The sequence below is a fragment of the Mytilus galloprovincialis genome, chromosome 6, assembly GCF_965363235.1.
Source record: "Mytilus galloprovincialis chromosome 6, xbMytGall1.hap1.1, whole genome shotgun sequence".
Classification (NCBI taxonomy): domain Eukaryota; kingdom Metazoa; phylum Mollusca; class Bivalvia; order Mytilida; family Mytilidae; genus Mytilus; species Mytilus galloprovincialis.
The window spans coordinates 85075178-85095130 of record NC_134843.1 but is presented as its reverse complement, the minus strand read 5'-3'; the positions used below and the strand labels follow the sequence as shown (position 1 = coordinate 85095130).

The following is a 19953-nucleotide window of genomic DNA, read 5'->3' as shown; positions in this document are numbered from 1 at the left end:
TTTTTAAAATTGTTGAACAAATCACTTCAGTGAATCTATAAAGCAACATTGAATCAACAACTTTTTTGTACGATTTACACACGTAGTCTTCTTTCGAATAATCATTTACAGGGGTAAATTCAGTAAATAAATATACGCATAAGGGACTGCCCATATAGGGGAGAGCTTTCTGTATAACACTGAAGTCATATGCTCTTCTGATAGGTAGATAATGTTTGTAATAAATATTTTTTGGCAGATGGATCAAACTAAAGTTGAAAAAAAAAATGCTGAATGTACTAAATTTTTTTACTACAGGGTTGAAAAGTAATGGGGGTCAGTATAGGAATTCAGTGCGAATCTACATTGTTTGTAAACAAGGTCATGTGAATGCCCAAAAATGCCGCATGACCCTATGTTTTTATTGTTGCAAAAAATAGGGCTACATTTGTACTTTTTATGAATGGTATATGAAAGTTTACAATTTCTTACGGTAAATCAGGTATAAATTAGATTCCATACATAGATTAGCATTAAAGTCAATGGGAGATTTTTTACTGAATTTACCCCCAAGGAAAATATGTACTCTTTCACTGTACTTGTCCAAGGCCACACAATAATCAACAAACTCATTTCCTGTAAATGTTAATGTAATTGAAGGATTTGGAACCATTTGAAGTTGTTTTGTACACAAATTTCTATCTTAGCATCGGCTATCCAGGATGCACTGATTGTACTGTGAGAGAAAGCATGGGGTATATGGTAAGTCAGTTTTTGTGTGCAGATTGAAAGAAACAATACAAATTACACTTTAGAGTTATGATATTAATGAAAGGCATAAATATTCTTCCCATTTACATCACATTTTGCACAAATTTCTCCTCATAATGTATATAAAATCATATGAAAAAAAAACAGATTACCTCCCTTTGACATAGTGATTTATTTTTTAGCTGCGCTCACAATGTTAAGTTGTAGAACAAGTGGTAAATAAGCACTTTTCTAGTATTTTAACACTCGAATAATCTGACCGCATGAAGGTATTCATTTATTTTTACATAACGCCTTGCGTTTCTTTATTTAAAAATTATACTAGACAACTTTTTATGATAACATGTCCTTCATCTAGGAAACTAGTGTTGAAATGTTTGTAATTGGATTTTTATGTTAAATAATTGCTTTTAAATATTCTAAATTGCTACTTTCATCTTCCAAATGCAAAGTTTGATTATACTTAGTCTTATTTATTCTTATTTGGCACTTTTTCCAATTCGGCCGTCTAGTTTTGGCGAAGAATCCATCCTGATGTTGGGGTAACATGAATTTCTGCAGAGTGATTGTCAATGACATTTTGTGAACTTTATTAGTAATTAAAACACAGATCTAGTATAATGAAACATAATTGTTGTTTATTTGGTATCAAACTGCTTAAAAAAACCTTTGAAAAATCATTGTGTGGTCTTTTCAGGGTATTTAACCAAAAACTTCCATGTAAGGAAAAATTTAACTAAGAGTACACCAAGTCTTTAGTTTCTAGGTGTACTTGCAATACTGGTCAAAGCAAACACAAAAAACAATTCATATTTATTAAACAGAGCATTTTACACCATTCTTTTAAAAACAGTCAAAGTGCAACTTTATATACCAAATATACATTTGCCGCAGTATGGGATGTAGTATCAATTTTGCTCTATCTTTATAAATTCAGCGTTTACGAATGTTGTATTGAAACCGGAACTTGAAAATTGGATACCTTACATGTTTATTGCAAAAAAAGTGGGAAAAGAAGTTAAAAAGTCCCTTATAGGGGTAAATTCAGTAAATAAATAAACGTCATAAGGGACCGCCCATTTGGGGGAGAGCTTTCTGTATAACACTGAAGTCATATGCTCTTCTGATAGGTAGATAATGTTTGTAATAAATATTTTTTAGCAGATGGATCAAAACTAGAGTTGAAAAAAATAAAAAAAATAAATGCTGAATGTACTAATTTTTTTACTACAGGGTTGAAAAGTAATGGGGGTCAGTATAGGAATTCAGTGTGAATCTACATTGTTTGTAAACAAGGCCACGTGAATGCCCAAAAATGCCGCATGACCCTATGTTTTTATTGTTGCAAAAGATAGGGCTACATTTGTACTTTCATGAATGTTATATGAAAGTTTCCAATTTCTTAAGGTAAATCAGGAATAAATTTAATTCCATGCATAGATAAGCATTAAAGTCACTGGGAGATTTTTTACTGAATTTACTCCTACATGAAAACAAAGGAGTAGGTCCGGTAAGGGTCGATTTTGGCATCAAATATCAGGTCCATCTGACGAAAGATTTTGAACACCTATTAAACACGTACGTGTCCATTTCAATTGACTCAATTAGTTTATGTGAATGATTTTAACTGATTTGGTCATTAAAAACGCTCCGATTCAAACTTTAATATGAAAAATCTATCAAATATGCCAAAAAATGTCACTTTTCAGATGTTGACAAAATTGAAAGTGGCCGCATCCTTGTTCATTCTCATCTTTTATATATGTTATGTATTATCATGAAATACAACTTACATTTCATATTAATTAAGACCACAATTGCAGCCACTTTCATTTAAGATGGAACCGTCAAAAATTTAACTAAAATGCTAAACTTGTGAAGATTTCTGTAATTTAGCATGACTTAATGATTCTAGTACCCAATATATGTGCATTGCATTGTCAAAAAAGCCCATATTTATGTAGCAGAAGCATTCTACTTTCTAAATAATAACTAAACGTTTACATTATAACAGTTTTGTAAAACTGCTATATTCTGGGGTCACAAAAGGGTTTTACTGGACGTACTGCTTTATTCACTCATATGTTTCAACCTTCGTATTAGAATATTGCAACCACTCCGTCAAAGCATTCAAAAGAATATAAGAATGTTTTCACTTATATGTTTTTATGTTTCTTTGGTCAAAAACGGTTAAAAAACTTGACTTTGTTCATCAGATTCCTATTGAGCATTTGAAAGTTGTGCCGACTTTAATTTCTTGAACACACTTTTCTGTAAATAGTTGCTACAACGACGAAAACACGTGGAGCGTCCACAACAATAATCATTACCAATGGTATCAACAGTAGAGCGACACCTACATTACCTACAGATGCAGCAGACAGTCTGTCGTCACGTGCTGATATGCGTTTTCTGATAGCAGCAGAGATGTTTTTTGAGTCGATGGTTAAGTTGTTCTTCATTTCATTCATCTCGTCCTCCATAATTTCTTTTAGATCATTCTGTGTTAGGTTAAGTTCTTTCAAATGTCCCCATTTATAAACTGAATTGGAATAAAATCGATCAGATAACAATTTGATTATCAATAATAAGTAATATTTAATAATAATGAACCCGGAGTGAAATGGTGTTTACGTTTTTAAGACGAAGAGTAAACTCAAACACGCTTGAACATTAAAAGGTGTACCCTACTTTCCCGTTTCATTTTTAAGAGATTGTTTCCCATTTAAGGGATGTTTTGTAACTGAAATTAATGCTTTGGAGAGATCAATCGTTTGTATTTCGGTGTATTTTTTTCTGAGCGGAATGTATGCTTATGCAAAAAGATCCTCATGCAATGCATCTACAAAAATCGAGTTTTTCAAGAAGATGTTTCTCCAATATTTAGATTTAGATCTTACGTAAGTAAATGCAAAAACAATAAATAGTGCACTTACAAAAACTTTAAACGGCCATAGAAACAAATGTATACCTAAGTATATCAACTTGGACATTTTTACCTTCTCTAATAAAGAGTTCCATTGGGTTGGGTTTATTTCAACTGGGTATCAACCTGCAAGGCATATGTGAACAATTGTGTAATTGTTAAGTGCCATGTAAATTTTATGTTACTATTTATACTTTGTGTCTAATACTGTATTATTATCTTATTTTGTTTCTTCCTAATAAATTTCATTTCGTAGGCAGCATTATATGAATAAAAAAACAGATCGGCAAGAAGAGGCGAACATTTAGTTCCCATTGAAAGGCCTATTGTTTGTTAACGGTACGTCCTTTAAACGTGACAAATGTGTTGTCTACGTAGAAATCAAGCATCTTTATAATGTCAGTTTCATACAATTTGTAATTTGAATCACATTTTTTTTTTTATTAAAGTAAGATGTATTTCTCCCTAAATCAAGAGACTCTTATCTCCGTTTTGAATGATTTGACACACACACTTATTTTTAAAACAGATAAAAATAAACGACTGATTTTACATATTTTTAACCGTTATTTTATAAAGTTTAAGCGATACCTGGACACTCTTTTGTGTTACAATGCACCTTAGTCAGAATGTCACCGGGACATGTTTCTCCACCATTTGTTGGCGCTGGATTATTGCATCGTCTTCGTCTTAATTGTGTCCCATTTCCACAAGAGGTTGAGCAGTGACCATCATCCTCCCAACAACTCCACGACCCTTCAATTATTTCAGATTAACTTATCAAACAATCAATATTGTCTTTCAAAATCAAAAGATACGAATTAAATGTGAATTTTTTAAAATTACAAATTGTGGGTTCATATTCTGTAAAACAAACCATGACATAACGTATGTTTTAAGTTTCATTCAATTTTGACTTACATTGTTTCACTTTGGATTATATCAATGATATAAACTTTTGTTTTCGATTTTCATCTTTTGTTATTGTTTATAATTCTTTTTGAAATAAAATAAATTTATCATTTTTCAAAATTTCGTTCAAAGTCCATTCAGTTTATTTTCATTATTATCAATAGGTCTAATTCAAAAAGTAAAATAACAAAAATACCAAACTCCAGCGAAAATTCAAAAAAGTTATTCAGTTATAAAATGGCGAATTCAAAAGCTCAAACAAAGCCAGCGAATAGAATTAAAAATGCAACAGAACATTATACCTGGACAACCACCTAGGTTGCAGTCTACATATTGGACGTCTTCGCCATCACAATATGCAGCATCACGACCTGGTAATGGATTATCACACCTTCTTTTAACCACCTGATGTCCTTCGTCACAAGTTGTAGAACATTCACCAAAAGTTGTCCAGACACTCCAACCCCCTAAGTTATTTTAAAAAAATATATCATATGAATCAAAATAATCATTCGATCAGTGTTTCTTTTTAAATTTAATGTGTACTTTTTTTTACTAAACTTAGAAGTTTATTTATGTGAATAAAATGCATAGTTTATGCCTTCTTCATTGATCTTTTGTATGCATACCACCATTTAACGTCAATTACGCCTTTTCGAAGTTATGTTTTAATTTTGATATATATATAAAGACTGTTTATATATTAGGTAAATGTTAACATTCTGAGCATAACGTCCTTATCAGATTTAATCTCTATAGAGTTTTGAGGATAGTAGCATGTTAGCGCTGCGATGTGGAGTATATTTATTACCTTGTCGGTTATATGACATACATTAATCCCCGCTCCGAGCCATACTGGTTTACGTCTGTCGGTCCGTTCTTTAACAATTTGGTCTACTTCCCCCCCCCCGAATTTACATATCAGAACTGCCAAACATTTTATATCAAGTTTTATGTTAACATGATATACTATGCGCTGTGTGTACAGATGTGTAGCTCATCCACCTCTTTTGTATCAAATATTTATTAAATAGCAACAATACTACCATGTTTAAACTTTTGCTCTTGTTTAAGGAACTACATATATATAAAATATGGAGGATTTGGGAAATATTTTGAATCAACTTTGATATGTGTCTGTTTTATAACATGTATCGGTTATACATTCACCATTCGTCAACTGCCTATTTATCGTATACTTAAAGCGGTAGTATTATAATAAAATAATATACAAATATATCATGCTTACAAGGGGTATTTGCCAAAAATACCGGTTGAGAGGTACAAATTTCCAGAGCAGTTAGGCGAGGGAAATTTGATTACCTCGAAACCGGTATTTTTGGCAAATACCCCTTGTAAGCATGATATAATTGTTTAATTCCACCGAATGTTCCACCTCAGAAAGTTTATTATAATCAGGTATCATATGAAATTTCGACTTGAATGTACAATTTTTGTATACACTGTAGCTGTGCTCTTTGCGAAGTCAAATAGTATTGACTGTATAATCATTTCTTATCATTTTTTTTTATGTACAGTCACTGACTGACTGTATTTATTTATATTGTAGTCCTGTGTTGTCATTTTGATGTTATATTTCACATGGCCATAAAAGTGCGAGGTTTGGCATGCCACAAAACCAGGTTCAACCCACCATTTTTTCCTTTAAAAATGCCCTGTACCAAGTCAGGAATATGGTCATTGTTATATTATAGTTTGTTTCTGTGTGTATTACATTATAACGTTATGTCGTTTGTTTTCTCTTATTTTTGAGTGTAAATTCACATTGCGATAAGACGTGTCACGGTACTTGTCTATCCCAAATTCATGTATTTGGTTTTGATGTTATATATATATGTTATATTTGTTATTCTCGTGGGATTTTGTCTATATGTGTTACATTTTAGTGTTATGTCGTTGTTCTCCTCTTATATTTAATGCGTTTCCCTCGGTTTTAGTTTGTTATCCCGATTTTGTTTTTTGTCCATGGATTTATGAGTTTTGAACAGCGGTATACTACTGTTGCCTTTATTTATATATATCTCCCTTTTTATGATAATAAGCTAGTTCTCGACTGACTTCTTCACTTTGTTCGTCAGTTTCAAAGAAGCATAATACAAGTTGATCCCAGTTTTATGTGACCGGTTGACAATTCGTTTCCGTTGAGTTTTATTTATGACGTCATTCCCGGAATTTTTACGTCATTCGCTCCAAATTCAATAATGATGCTTTTTATCCTAAATATTTCATCTGGAACCATATATTTAGAATGACCAAGAATTTGTCATATTAGAATAGAAATAATTCATTGAGTTATTTTTGGACGTGGTATTTGCTAGGGTATTTCCCATCTGCCATGGTATTTGCTAGCATAGTAATTCCCTAATGGCAAATACCCCGGCAGAGAAAAGAAAATCTCAATATATAGAAATTGGTGAAAAATACCATGTTTCTAATCCAATCAAAATACAGCATTATTACATAAGGTGGAATTAATATAAAAATAACATTTAAAAAATGATATGCTTCCAAAGCATTTTTTGAATTTATCGTCATCAGGATCACTCAAAACCAAATATCCGAAAGCTAAGGATGAACAGAAATGGGAATAAAAAGTAATAGCCATAAAATTGAGAATGGAAATGGGGAATGTGCCAAAGAGACAACAACCCGACCATAGAAAAAAACAACAGCAGAAGGTCACCAACAGGTCTTCAATGTAGCGAGAAATTCCCGCACCCGGAGGCGTCCTTCAGCTGGCCCCTAAACAAATATATACTAGTGTAGTGATAATGAACGCCATACTAATTTCCAAATTGTAGATAAGAAACTAAAATTAAAATAATACAAGACTAGAAAAGGCCAGAAGCTCCTGACTTGGGACAGGCGCAAAAATGCGGCGGGGTTAAATATGTTTGTGAGATCTCAACCCTCCGCTATACCTCTAGCCAATGTAGAAAAGTAAACGCATAACAATACGCACATTAAATATCTATGTAAGGTCATCTGTGTCTGAGATGGGATCTGAGTGTTTTTAATTAATTCATAAATTCATAAACGGACAAATCCAGAAAGACATGTTATAAACTATTACAGTACTGAAACAATTACGTCAAAGCTGCTAATACCTCCAAGGTCTGTTAGTCAATAGAAATGGTATTGACTTAGTGATATATAAAAGTATGCGTTCAAAGCTTTTTTTTTAATTATTACCCTTCACCAGTAATACTTAAGGCCAAATATGTGAAAGCAAATTATGTATAAGAACTGTAAACAGGTGAAAAGTTACAGAACCAAGAAGGACCAAGTAAAATAGCCTCTCAATCTGAGGTCCATCTTGTCTACAAATTCGCAAAGGTTCACAGTTTAACTTGTTGAATTAGATAACTCAAGATAGGATTGTGGTCAAAATGTCTCAGCAGTTTCAAAGAAGAATATGTTTTGATGAACAGACACAGATTGGCAAAATGTAAGCTGAATGATGACAACGGTGAACACTATACGTAAAAGTCATATTAGAAAACGATAAAAATTCAAAAGAATAGTGAATGAATCAATCACAGAGATTCAAGATTTCGGGGTATAAGTTTTTACTTTATACATTACTTTTATATCCTAATAATTAAATTGTGAAGTGTTGGTAATATTAACACTATTTTGTTTTAAAAATTCTATTATGAAATATGAATCTGGGTGTTAAAAACGAAGCGGAAGATAATGAAACAACGTTATATCAAAACAAAATCCAAACAAAACGACGACGACAAGACAAATAACAGTCTACAAATCAAAACAAAAACACGACAAACTAAGTAACTCTACCGTCAACAAAAACCTGATTTCTCTCTCAAATAAATAGTTTTTCTCTATTTTTAAATCAAACGTCAGATATTCACCCTATCAAATCCATTCCAATTACCTTCATGTATCTATCTTTTTGCAAAGATCTCACCTTTCTTTCCCTACTTAATTGCAGAATGAAGTTAACATTTATTTATCGTAAAATTTCAAAGATAGATTCTCTATTTATTTAGTTAACTTCGTTGTAAGGATTTTATCGATTATAAGAAAATTGTCATGTTGACTATCCTATTATTTTGTTCTTGTTAGAGGTCGTTTCGATCTTCTCTAGACTTATTAATATAAGAATAAGATGTAGTATGATTGCATTATTTGTTGTTTTTCAAAACATTATTAAATATCTTTTTAAATTAATGGCTTGGTACAGTATCCGTCAGAAGTCCATGCTCCTCCTGATTTTCCCTGTTCTATTACATTGCTAACTCATGGCAGGAAATTAGTTTTAAATTTAGATCACCTTTTGTTCAAATGTTTTGTAATGATGATTAAAATATTATTTGAAATTGTCATGTTTACTCTTCTAATGAATTCATTAATGAATAATGAAGTTTTTTTGTCTTTTGATCAGGTCTTTAATACGCTTTGTAAATTAAAAGAGTTAAAATCTGTTAACACGTAACTTAATTTAAATTTTCGTCGTCAGAAATTATCTCAATGTTATTTTACTCCTCTACAAATTTCACTTATTTTACACCAAAAGATTTCTAAATACAGAATCAATAAAAAGAGGTGATCGTGAACTTCGTGTACAACGGTTACATAAACTATTGTTTGACATTTCCAACTGAATAACAGTTTCTTTGTTTAGTAATTTCATATGGAATCATGTAAGCGCCACACATTTCTTTAAATGCGTTATAACGCAAATATGTATGCACCATTAACGAAATAACGCATTGATTTTGATTTTAATTATTTATTAAATATTTTTTTTATGTTTTATCTAGACAATATACTGGATTTACATTTTAAATTGATGATATAATTTGATAGAAGTGTATTTGCAAATATACATGTAGGCGTTTGCAGGTTCGTCTGTTATTAAATTTCAGTTGTCATTTACATGTAGTCAAGAGAAGGATCATGAATGCAAGGTTAAATAAATTTTATAAATTTGCATAGGAATAAGGGAATAGTTCACGTACAATTATACTCAAATTAAGAACGGTTTTTGTACCAGAAAATTATATAGATTTAACAAGAAAATAGATTTGGCATTACCAAATTTTACTTGAAATGTTAAGATTTTGGAAATTTTGATCTTCTGATCTTATCAGTAATACTTGTTCATATTTAATACGATGGTTTTTTGAAAAATCTCATTGCAAATGCATTTACTATATCTAGTTTAAAGCCCTTTTCAGTAACGAAGAAGGTAAGTATACTAGATTCAATTACTGGAAATGTGAAGATATAATTGAAGTTTAGATTTTCTCCTAGACAGAATGAGAAACAAGAAATATCAACTGATGGATAAATTCACATTTTACCTGTACATCCGGTGCTGCTGGTACATGTAGCTGTAAATTAAATCTAATCTCGTCCCTATAATCGTCACAGAATAAACTAATATTTTGATATCCAGATCCACAACTGTTTGAACATGGTTCTCGTGGTTCAAGGGTGTACACGACAATAAAAACTTAAGCATTTTCAATTTTTCTGCAGTCAAATAGGGAATATATATGTTTAAGAAGTCTTAATTTGAACAAAACAAACTCAGTTTTAGTTAGGTTGGTTTATACATAAACATTTCAATGAGTCTCATCAATGTCGTCTTTTAAGTCATATAAGTTAAGACAGTTGACATTTTGTCTATTCTTATAAAAACCGCTTCAAATAGTAAAAAATAGGACTGAAACAGAAATATTCAGAAGTATTCACGTCAAAATTGCCATAAATGACAAATTACTACTTTTTAGCGTTTTTGACTTCAACTTAAAAAAACTATTTTAGAAATCATTTTGTTTTATTTGACAATAAAAATGCTCATGAGCTGAAATAAGTGTAAATTTTCACAAGGTGAACGAGGCTTTATACATATATTGAAATATTTATATTGTAGCAAAAGTATTCATAATATTCCATTGCGACCTTAGATGGATTCTCATATTGGTAAAATAAGCACATCTTAAGCTTTCAGTGTTCCCGTACATGTATATCTTTGACCGTTTGAGGTAAATGAAAAGTCGATAACATAACATTCTGGGTTTGTTTTCATTTTAGCGAGTCGATTGGTTATAAGCGTTTATTCTCTCATTGTAACATTCTCTAATTAGTTTTTCGAGATCAAGTTCTAGTTTATGAACTAATCAAATGGAGAACAAAAACACATTTTGATTTAAACAACTATTCCATAGATTTTATTTTATGTGATTTATTCATTCTACAAGTATATGAAATATACGTTAAATATTATGATTGAGTTTCAATGGACCTAACTCAAAATATGATAAAATATTTCAGAGCGATATATTTTTATTTGCCACTACCCTAATTATGTTTAGTGACATTGTGCATTATAACTAACATATTAATGTATAACTTTTCAATCGTTGAATTGGAGGTAAACGCTTTAAAAAAGAGGGAAATACAATAACTACATTAAAAAAAATGCATACTAGTAATATATTTTATCGCCATACAGAAATATCAATATTTTGTTATGTCTGTGTAAATATAAATAATTCTATTTTTCTAGAAGTGTTAATAACAAGTATCTGTGAACTTGACGCGTCCATGTAGTATTAAACTACCAGCAAGGCATTTATCTAATGTTCAAAGTGAACCTGTCTGTAAAGCATATTCAGACAAATGTATTTTGATAATTCTTGTTTACATCGCGGTATGCGCACGACCATTAGTTAATCAATAGACTCGTAATAAACACACAGAATATGCAATGATTATGTTTGGTATATGTTGACTATGTAATCCAAATTTCACAAGTAGAAGACATGTTTACTAATCTTTATTTTTACATTATTCTGAGTAAACAAATAATATTAAAAAAAAAGAAAAGATAACAGCTTCTGTATTTCATAAATCAATTCTGAACTAATGCTTCGTGTTTTAAAACAAAGTTATCAAATGTACAAGGATTATAATTTAATACACCAGACGCGCGTTTCGTCTACACAAAACTCACTATGGACGCTCATATCAAACAAGTTATAATGCAAAATAAACACAGACTCAAAATTCCAAAAAGTTGTGCAGACTGTCCCTACTTAAACTGTCAAGGTTAATTTTGAATTTACAAGTAACAGTCTGTTGATCTAGCTGATTATTCTACTTTTATAAATTAATAGTTCATGAATTGAACAATGGAAGTGCCAATTAAAATATATTCTGTTTTATCAATTATTTATACTTTGCATTTCTAATTGCTGTTAATAGCAAAATGCTATAAAAGACTGATTGTCAATTTGATAGATTTCGTTTGAAAATTTTAAGTGTTTACATTATGTATTATATGTAATACCTTATGGATTTACCAGTCTTACATTAAAAAATGTACTACGAAAACAAACGCACAGAAATCAGCGTGACTGATTAAAATGTCTACCACGTATGATTGTTTTTGTTGGTACTCCAGTTTCTGGACTGTCTACAGTTTGTCGGTACTTTAACATGTATGATTTGATTACTGTTAACATTTTCATGTGTTCTATTTGGACAATAATGTCTATTGCCTCACAGTTTGTAAATACAGTTTAACTTTCAATGGTGGTTAATAAAGACAGTAACTCATCAATTGCTGATGATTTATCACTTATATAAGTTTGATAGAAATACAAACCAGGCTGCCAGAAATATACAAAATTTGCGTTTATTACATGCTATCACATTGTCGTCATCCATAGATATTTGGTTTCCGGACAATAACTTAAGTAGAAGTAAATGCATCTCTATGAATCTGTTTTGCGGAATTCGGAACACAAATTTGGCCAAAAATAAGCATTTTTGTAGCTTCCGGGCAATTTCTTGTGTATTATTGAATGGGCGAACAGGGGGAGAGAAAACAACGTGTTTCTGGTTCCCGAACAATAACTTGTGTATTGATCTATATAAAATAAAAAAAACTACAAATATTCGCACCACCACTGATTAGTCATAAGAATATCCAGCTACAATAACATAAATTTATGTTTTACTTTCCCCTTTTCAATATATTGGTACTTGATGCATTGATCCCTAGGGGAAAGGCTATAGAGATAACTTGAAAATGTCTTCCAAACTTCAGTGATATTTAGGAAAAGGTTATGGAATTTAGAACGATCAGGGTTATTTCTAATTTAGTGTCTCATACTAGTATTTATTTTGTTGCAGTTAAAACCACTTTTGTAAATGTGTCAAATGTTTCCGGTATTCTTTTGACATTTGCACCAATTTAACATAACATAAATAGACTGTTGGAATTCCCAAGTGTCGATCAGCTTTGTTTTAAGAGGGAATGGCAATGTACTGCACATCAGAACATGGGTATATATACTATGTTTAAAAAAACACTTTTGAAAATGCACAGGTATGTGCGTCTAATTTGCTGGTACTTTGATAACTATTTACACCACTGGGTCGATGCCACTGCTGGTGGACGTTTCGTCCCCGAGGGTATTACCAGCCCAGTATTGTGGTCATTTTTATAAATTTCCCGTTTACAAAACTGAATTTTTCGAAAAACTAAGGATTTTCTTATCCCAGGAATAGATTACCTTAGCCGTATTTGGCACAACTTTTTGGAATTTTGGATCCTAAATGCTCTTCAACTTTGTACTTGTTTGGCTTTATAAATATTTTGATATGAGCGTCACTGATGAGTCTTAAGTAGACGAAACGCGCGTCTGGCGTACAAAATTATAATCCTGGTACTTTGATAACTATTGCTAACATCTAACCCAAAAGAATGAATTGATTAAATTCAAAATTGAAGGGACTTTTTGGTAAAACGTTTTTGAAATGTCTATTGATATAAACAACTTACAGTAATCTATAATATTTCAATAAAATCTGTGAGTACCAGAAGGGTTCTTCAATAATAAAGAGAAATTGTCTTTCAAATGACAGAACGCAGATAAATTAATTTATCCATCTGTATTCACACGCTTGAATTCATTTGCTTTATATTTGAAAAGATTATTGTGGGAATGGAATTTAAAAATCGACTTAAATATAAATCTATTTGCCTGTGAGAGAAACCTCTATATTTCTGTATAGGTTCGTTATTCACACGTAACATACAACGTCGTCTTAGTTTTGTGTATAACTGTGTCAACTATTTTTGCATTTTAACCAGTAAGAGTTGTTTGTTTGCAATAAAGATTATAACTAGAAATATATCTTTTATCTTTCTGGTTTAAACTACTTTCTTTGGTTTCTTGGGCCGCTAATATGGGTTCAAAATTATAAAAAGAAGCAAATTTGACTGTCAAAAAAAAGTATTGAAAAGGTAATTCAGGCAGGTTCCATATTGGAGAAAGTCATTCATCGAGTTCCAATCGATATCAAAGGAATAAACAATCGAGTTAGAAAAGGGAAAGTATCAAGTCAACAAAGTAAGATTTACATTACTGATCAGACTAAATAAAGACAAATGAAGCCATCAGAAGACTGATCTGACTCGTTCAACAAAAATGTTTGGTGTGGTCTATCTTGCTTGACAATGATCGAATTTTCTACACGAAATTTGTTGACATGTTAATAAATTCGAGATCAATAAGAAGATACCATGCTATCGGTATTTGTCTGTTGAATAAAGATTCAAGACTCTACACCATTATCAATATTTAACAAATTATTTAGGTTCAAGTCTTAATTAGTATATAACAGTCCAATTTTAATAAATGAAATATACGTCTGATTGCAGTACATTTGCAAAAAAGGTACAATTAATTGGGATCAGCAAAGACAATATGTAAAAACAACCTAATATTCTCATTCCCACGCTCCGATGTTATAGGGAACCACAAAGATACATTTTGTAAATTTGCTATTATCTGTTATTGCATTCTGGTCAGTGACTCTATTATACAAAACTGCACCAAATGCGATGATCAGGATTGTTATAGGTTGTAAATGTACTCCTTAATTTAATAATTACACAAAGAAAATTGCTAAACCTAATGTACTAACAGCTCTATGAACGAACTAAAAATATGGAAAACATAAAAATAGCTGTTTTTTCTATTCTAAGTTCCATGATGAATTAACGAACTTCTGTAGCATACTAAACCGCTTATTCAAATTTAAAATGGATATTATAAGCTATAGGTCCCTAGAAGAGAGGGACAAAAGATACCGTAGGGACAGTCAAACTCATAAATCTAAAATAAACTGAAAACGCCATGGCTAAAAATGAAAAAGACAAACAGACAAACAATAGTACACATGACACAACATATTGAAACATATTAAAATCAATATTGCTTATGGGATAAAATTCTTATGGAGCCGATTGTTTTTTATTACTGATAAGGAAAGTTTACATCTACAGATAACACTTATTTGTATTTGGATTATTTATTCATTATGTCGTGAGTTTTCCGCTATTCCCCCTTGAACCAAAAAGTTATGGATGAATTGCTAACGTGAATAATGGTATGACTTACAAAATACATCTTTGTTAGTAACTTCTATTCTAAAAGTAAATTTTTTACTTGCAATTTCAGGGTACACCTGATAAAAATTATGTAAGAAATAAAGCATCGTACAGAATGTAACCATGTAGTTGATAACATATACAATTACTGTCGTTTGATGAAGTAAACATGTTATTTTATTGACTTATGAAAAACCGGATAATCATGGACGTCGTTAGTTTTTCGAAAATATACTAAACAACGTATGTACCATAACAAGTTGTTTTATTTCATATTCTGATGAAAAGTATTTAAATGCCAAATTTATACCAAAACCAGTTTGAGTTTATAAATTACGCAATTCTATAAAAGAAAAACACGTTAGAAATTTATCCACGCAATACTTATAAACAGATATTTAAGAAATTGAAACGTACTAAAATCAATATTTCTTATGGGATAAAATTCTTATGGAGCCGATTTTTTTTTATTACTGATAAGGAAAGTTTACATCTACAGATAACAAGTACTACAAAAAGTAAGCACCTATATACCGCGCATTCATTTCCCACGAAAGTCTTACAATTTTTACTAAGATTAACACTTCCATAAACACCTTCATGTATTTACTTTAAGATTCTAAAAATAGCATGTCTTAAATGATTATTACCACCATTTTTTTGTTCGATACAATTTTCAACTTCGACATATACGGGGAGACACCTCTTATAGTTAAATTTAAACTAGAACACACCCGCGAAATCGCGGGCATATACAGCTTGTAGACTGTTGTAGGATGATTTCTTTGTAAAAGATATTATGTATGGAGAATTTCATAAAAGGTATCAAAAGCCCTCTCCCTTTTTCCAAAGTCCGATATTTGTTTCCTTTCTGTTAAATTCAATTATTTTCGTGTGTCTGACCTCAGACCACAATTATTCTCCTTTGCTACAATGCTTCTTTTGGTAAAAGTCAAACCAAATTAACAATTTGCACCGTTTTAAACATGAAATAAATGTCACTGCTTATATATAGACCATTATTAGTCTAATAAAATATACTTCTAGGACAATCCATCAGTGTTTTCTTTTTCTTTTGCGAGCCTTATTAACATGCCAATGGTAGGATATGAATCATGTATAAATGACTAAGGCTAATTTGAGGGGTGGTCGGACGGGTCCTGATCCCGAAATCCCGGGCTTAAACCATGAAATCCCGAAATGCAGAATTTAAAGAAATGCATATCCCGAAATCCCGAAATCGAAAAATCTTCCCGGATCCCGTAAGGATCAATCCCCAAATCCCGAGCTTAAAAACACCCGATCCCGACGCCCCAAAAAAGGTTTTGCCTACTTATGATCTCTACCTTACTTTCATTTTTGCCAAATCACTATTTTCCCTTTCAACAATAAATTGTTATGCCCCATTTATGGGCATTATGTTTTCTAGTCTGTACATCCGTTCGTTTGTTCGTCCGTCCGTGTCTGTCCCGCTTCAGGTTAAAGTTTTTGGTCGAGGTAGTTTTAGATGAAGTTGAGCATGTTTTACTTATTTTTATATATATGCAAGTGGTATGACCCCTTAAATAGTCAATTGTCCTCTCTAAGGAGATATAATAGTTGTGATTCTTGCGATCTAAACACCATGATATTGAGAACGCTCTGAATGGCTTATTTTTTTTCCATTTTTGTTATCCATCATACGATTGGTTGTCAAGTGACATGTGTCAAATGTTTTACTTATTTTAATATATATATACAACTGGTATGACCCCTTAAATAGTAAACATTTCAAAGAAAACAGTAGACAGAATACAGAGAGTCTCTATATATTAAATACAGACAGTCTCTATATATTAAAGTAGTATAATCGTAGTTTACATGTAGATATATAAACGCGAAAAATAATTGTCTTCTCTAAGGAGGTATAATAGTTGTGGTTCTTCTGATCTAAACACCATGATATGAAACGCGAAAAATAATTGTCCTCTCTAAGGAGATATAACAGTTGAGATTCTTGCGATCTAAACACCATGATATTGAGAACGCTCTGAATGGCTTATTTTTTTTCCATTTTTGTTATCCATCATACGATTGGTTGTCAAGTGACATGTGTCAAATGTTTTACTTATTCTAATATATATACAACTGGTATGACCCCTTAAATAGTAAACATTTCAAAGAAAACAGTAGACAGAATACAGAGAGTCTCTATATATTAAAGTAGTATAATCGTAGTTTACATGTAGATAAACGCGAAAAATAATTGTCCTTTATAAGGAGGTATAATAGTTGTGGTTCTTGCGATCTAAACACCATGATATATGGAGAACGCTCTGATTGGCTTATTTATTTTTCATTTTTGTTATCTATCATACAATTGGTTGTATTTGTGCATCTTTAAAACCGGAAGTCTTATCTATGACTAAAAGCTAGTCCGATGATGGAATCATAATCGGACTCCTGTTTTGTCGTTTTTCTCCCAAAATAACTCAATCTGATTAATCATAAGAATGGATGACAAATGCGACTATGCATGTTACCTATAGGACACAGAGGCATGATATTTGATTTATTGTGGAAGGAAGAGAAGCGACACCCAAAATGAGGTCTTCTCGTTTAATAGTATAGATAAGGAATGTTAAGGAAATTTTTCTTTTCTACCAGTAGCAGTAAAAACAAATCAGTGACAGCATTTTCTATTCTTATTTTCTAAATGCATATTATAAAATTTAGGAACACATATTCCATTTTAAAATTCTAATTATCAAATGTATTTCTATTCGAAACAAGTGTTTTTCATGAATAATATATGCAAAAGTGGGCTTAAAAAATAGCACTGAAACCCATACCTTTTATTTTATTTTTGAAAAAAAACATGGTGAAATTTTCATTTTTGCAAAATAATAGAAAAATCTATCTGAGGAAATAAAAAGTGACGATCCACATTAACTTCAATGAGTAAACAATAACATTGTTCAACAAAATTGTAGAATGAAGTTAAGGTCATTTTTAAGGTATTTTCTATTTAAGATACTATTTTTTTTTTTGTGAAATATGTCATGCGATGCACAAATTCAGGTTTTTTTTTGATCTATGAGTTTGACTGTCCCTCTGGTATCTTTCGTCCCTCTTTTGTGCCTAATTTTGTAAAAATGTGAAGTATATTATCTAATCTTTTATGGGCAGCAATAAATTGAAATATAAAAAAATTGATGGAATATGTTTAAGGCGAAGTGAAAAGACTTTTGAATATTTAAATCCCTTAATCGTTACACAATTGTAAAATTTTAACCCTATGATTGAAAAAAGTACGGGAACATTAATCCTACCCCCCTAGCAAAATCAATGAAAATTGCTGTTTCCCTAAGTTTATTGGGAAGATTGCATACCCCCCGCCTAGAAGGTTACACGATGTTGAATCCTACATTTAGATGATGCACACAAACACCTTCTTATTTAAAGAAAGTTAGATTAAAAATTACAATTTTACTATTTTACAATTAACATTTTTAATTAATTCGAAATAAGGAGGGAGGAATAAAAAATAAATATGAAGTATTGAATTTGACCTTAAAATCAACTTTAATTTAAATTCATTAGTGGGTCAATCAATTGGAGGAAAAAACAGACAAGACAAACTACTTTGGAAAAAAAACATTCTGGAAAATGTATAGGCTTATGATTGAAAACCGTCGATTATAAGAAATTGGTACACAGCAATGAAAATGTTGCTGTAAAAGATTCAACATCTGGCAAATCTGCAAAACGTCTTAACATGTGTTCGCAAAGTGATGAGAATATCTACAATGTACACTGTATATACAAACACAATTTTAATAAAATGCAGATCTACTGAAACTCGCTGCTAGCAAAATCCCAAATCTATATTTTAATAAGGATGATATAGTGAAATTAACCATAAAGGGCAAATTTAATGAATCCATGTATACTTAACATACGTCTAAATCATATACCATAGAAAGCTTATGATCTGTACTATCACTTTGCCCGTCGTCAAATATTTGTACGTTGCAATTCCGTTAAATGAGGTCAACGGTCAAGGACGGACAATATCGTATTTTTTAATATGTAGATATGCATGCATTTTTGCATATTACATATTCTGAATAATAAAACAATGTATCAAAGCAAGAAAATACTTAAAAACAGAAATTTAGGTACACACAAATTAAGTAGCTACGGACGTAAAACATCCGTATTAGACGGATGTTTTATGGACGCTTAGTACAACGGACGTAAAACGTCCGATGTTTCCTATCTGTATTACGTGCGTATTCACTTGTAACACTTCCATCACATAAATTGATAAATTTCGTCTATTTTACGGCCTTTGAAATAATAGTGACATTGCTCAGGATAACCACTGTATGACACATACATATAATATACACATAGTATTTGAATTTGTGTAATTCTTTCTCCCTTTAGACAAAGAGAGATAGACATGAAATATGTTTCAGTTGTGTTTCTTATTCCTCTGGGGCCTGTTTATCGAAGCAGTCTTAGGATTAGGACATGTTCTAAGACCAACTTTGGACATATCTTAGTCCTAAGTGGGTTTATCAAACATGCTGCAACTTATGATAATTCTAGGAATTGTCCTAACTTTATAATACCAATTTAGGTGTCTTATGATGGTCTTAGGATGTATTTAGGATGGTTATTTTATAAACAAATATGGTCTGTGTTGGTTGCATTACCTTTACTACATATTGAATTCCAAGCCTTCTTTTAGCACCATTGGTTGCAACATTTGACATTTTACTAAAATGCAAAGTTTTACTCTTTTTATCATCTGTAAAATTCGCATTTCGTCTCTTGCTCATATGATATTCACACTTATTTTTTGGTTGTTGCAGTAATAAAATGTTGAAGTACTCCTTATGTATACGAAATACGCCCG

The 19953-nt window shown here is 31.2% G+C and overlaps 1 protein-coding gene across 1 annotated transcript in view; it reads right to left on the bottom strand.

The window, feature by feature from the left end:
- The window catches only part of LOC143081049 (coadhesin-like), a 50772-nt gene that overhangs the window by 10373 nt on the left and 20446 nt on the right, over positions 1 to 19953 (bottom strand). The window contains exon 4 of the mRNA XM_076257285.1: positions 4891 to 5055. Coding sequence (XP_076113400.1) covers positions 4891 to 5055 — 165 coding nt within the window. The remainder of the gene's footprint in view (positions 1 to 4890; positions 5056 to 19953) is intronic.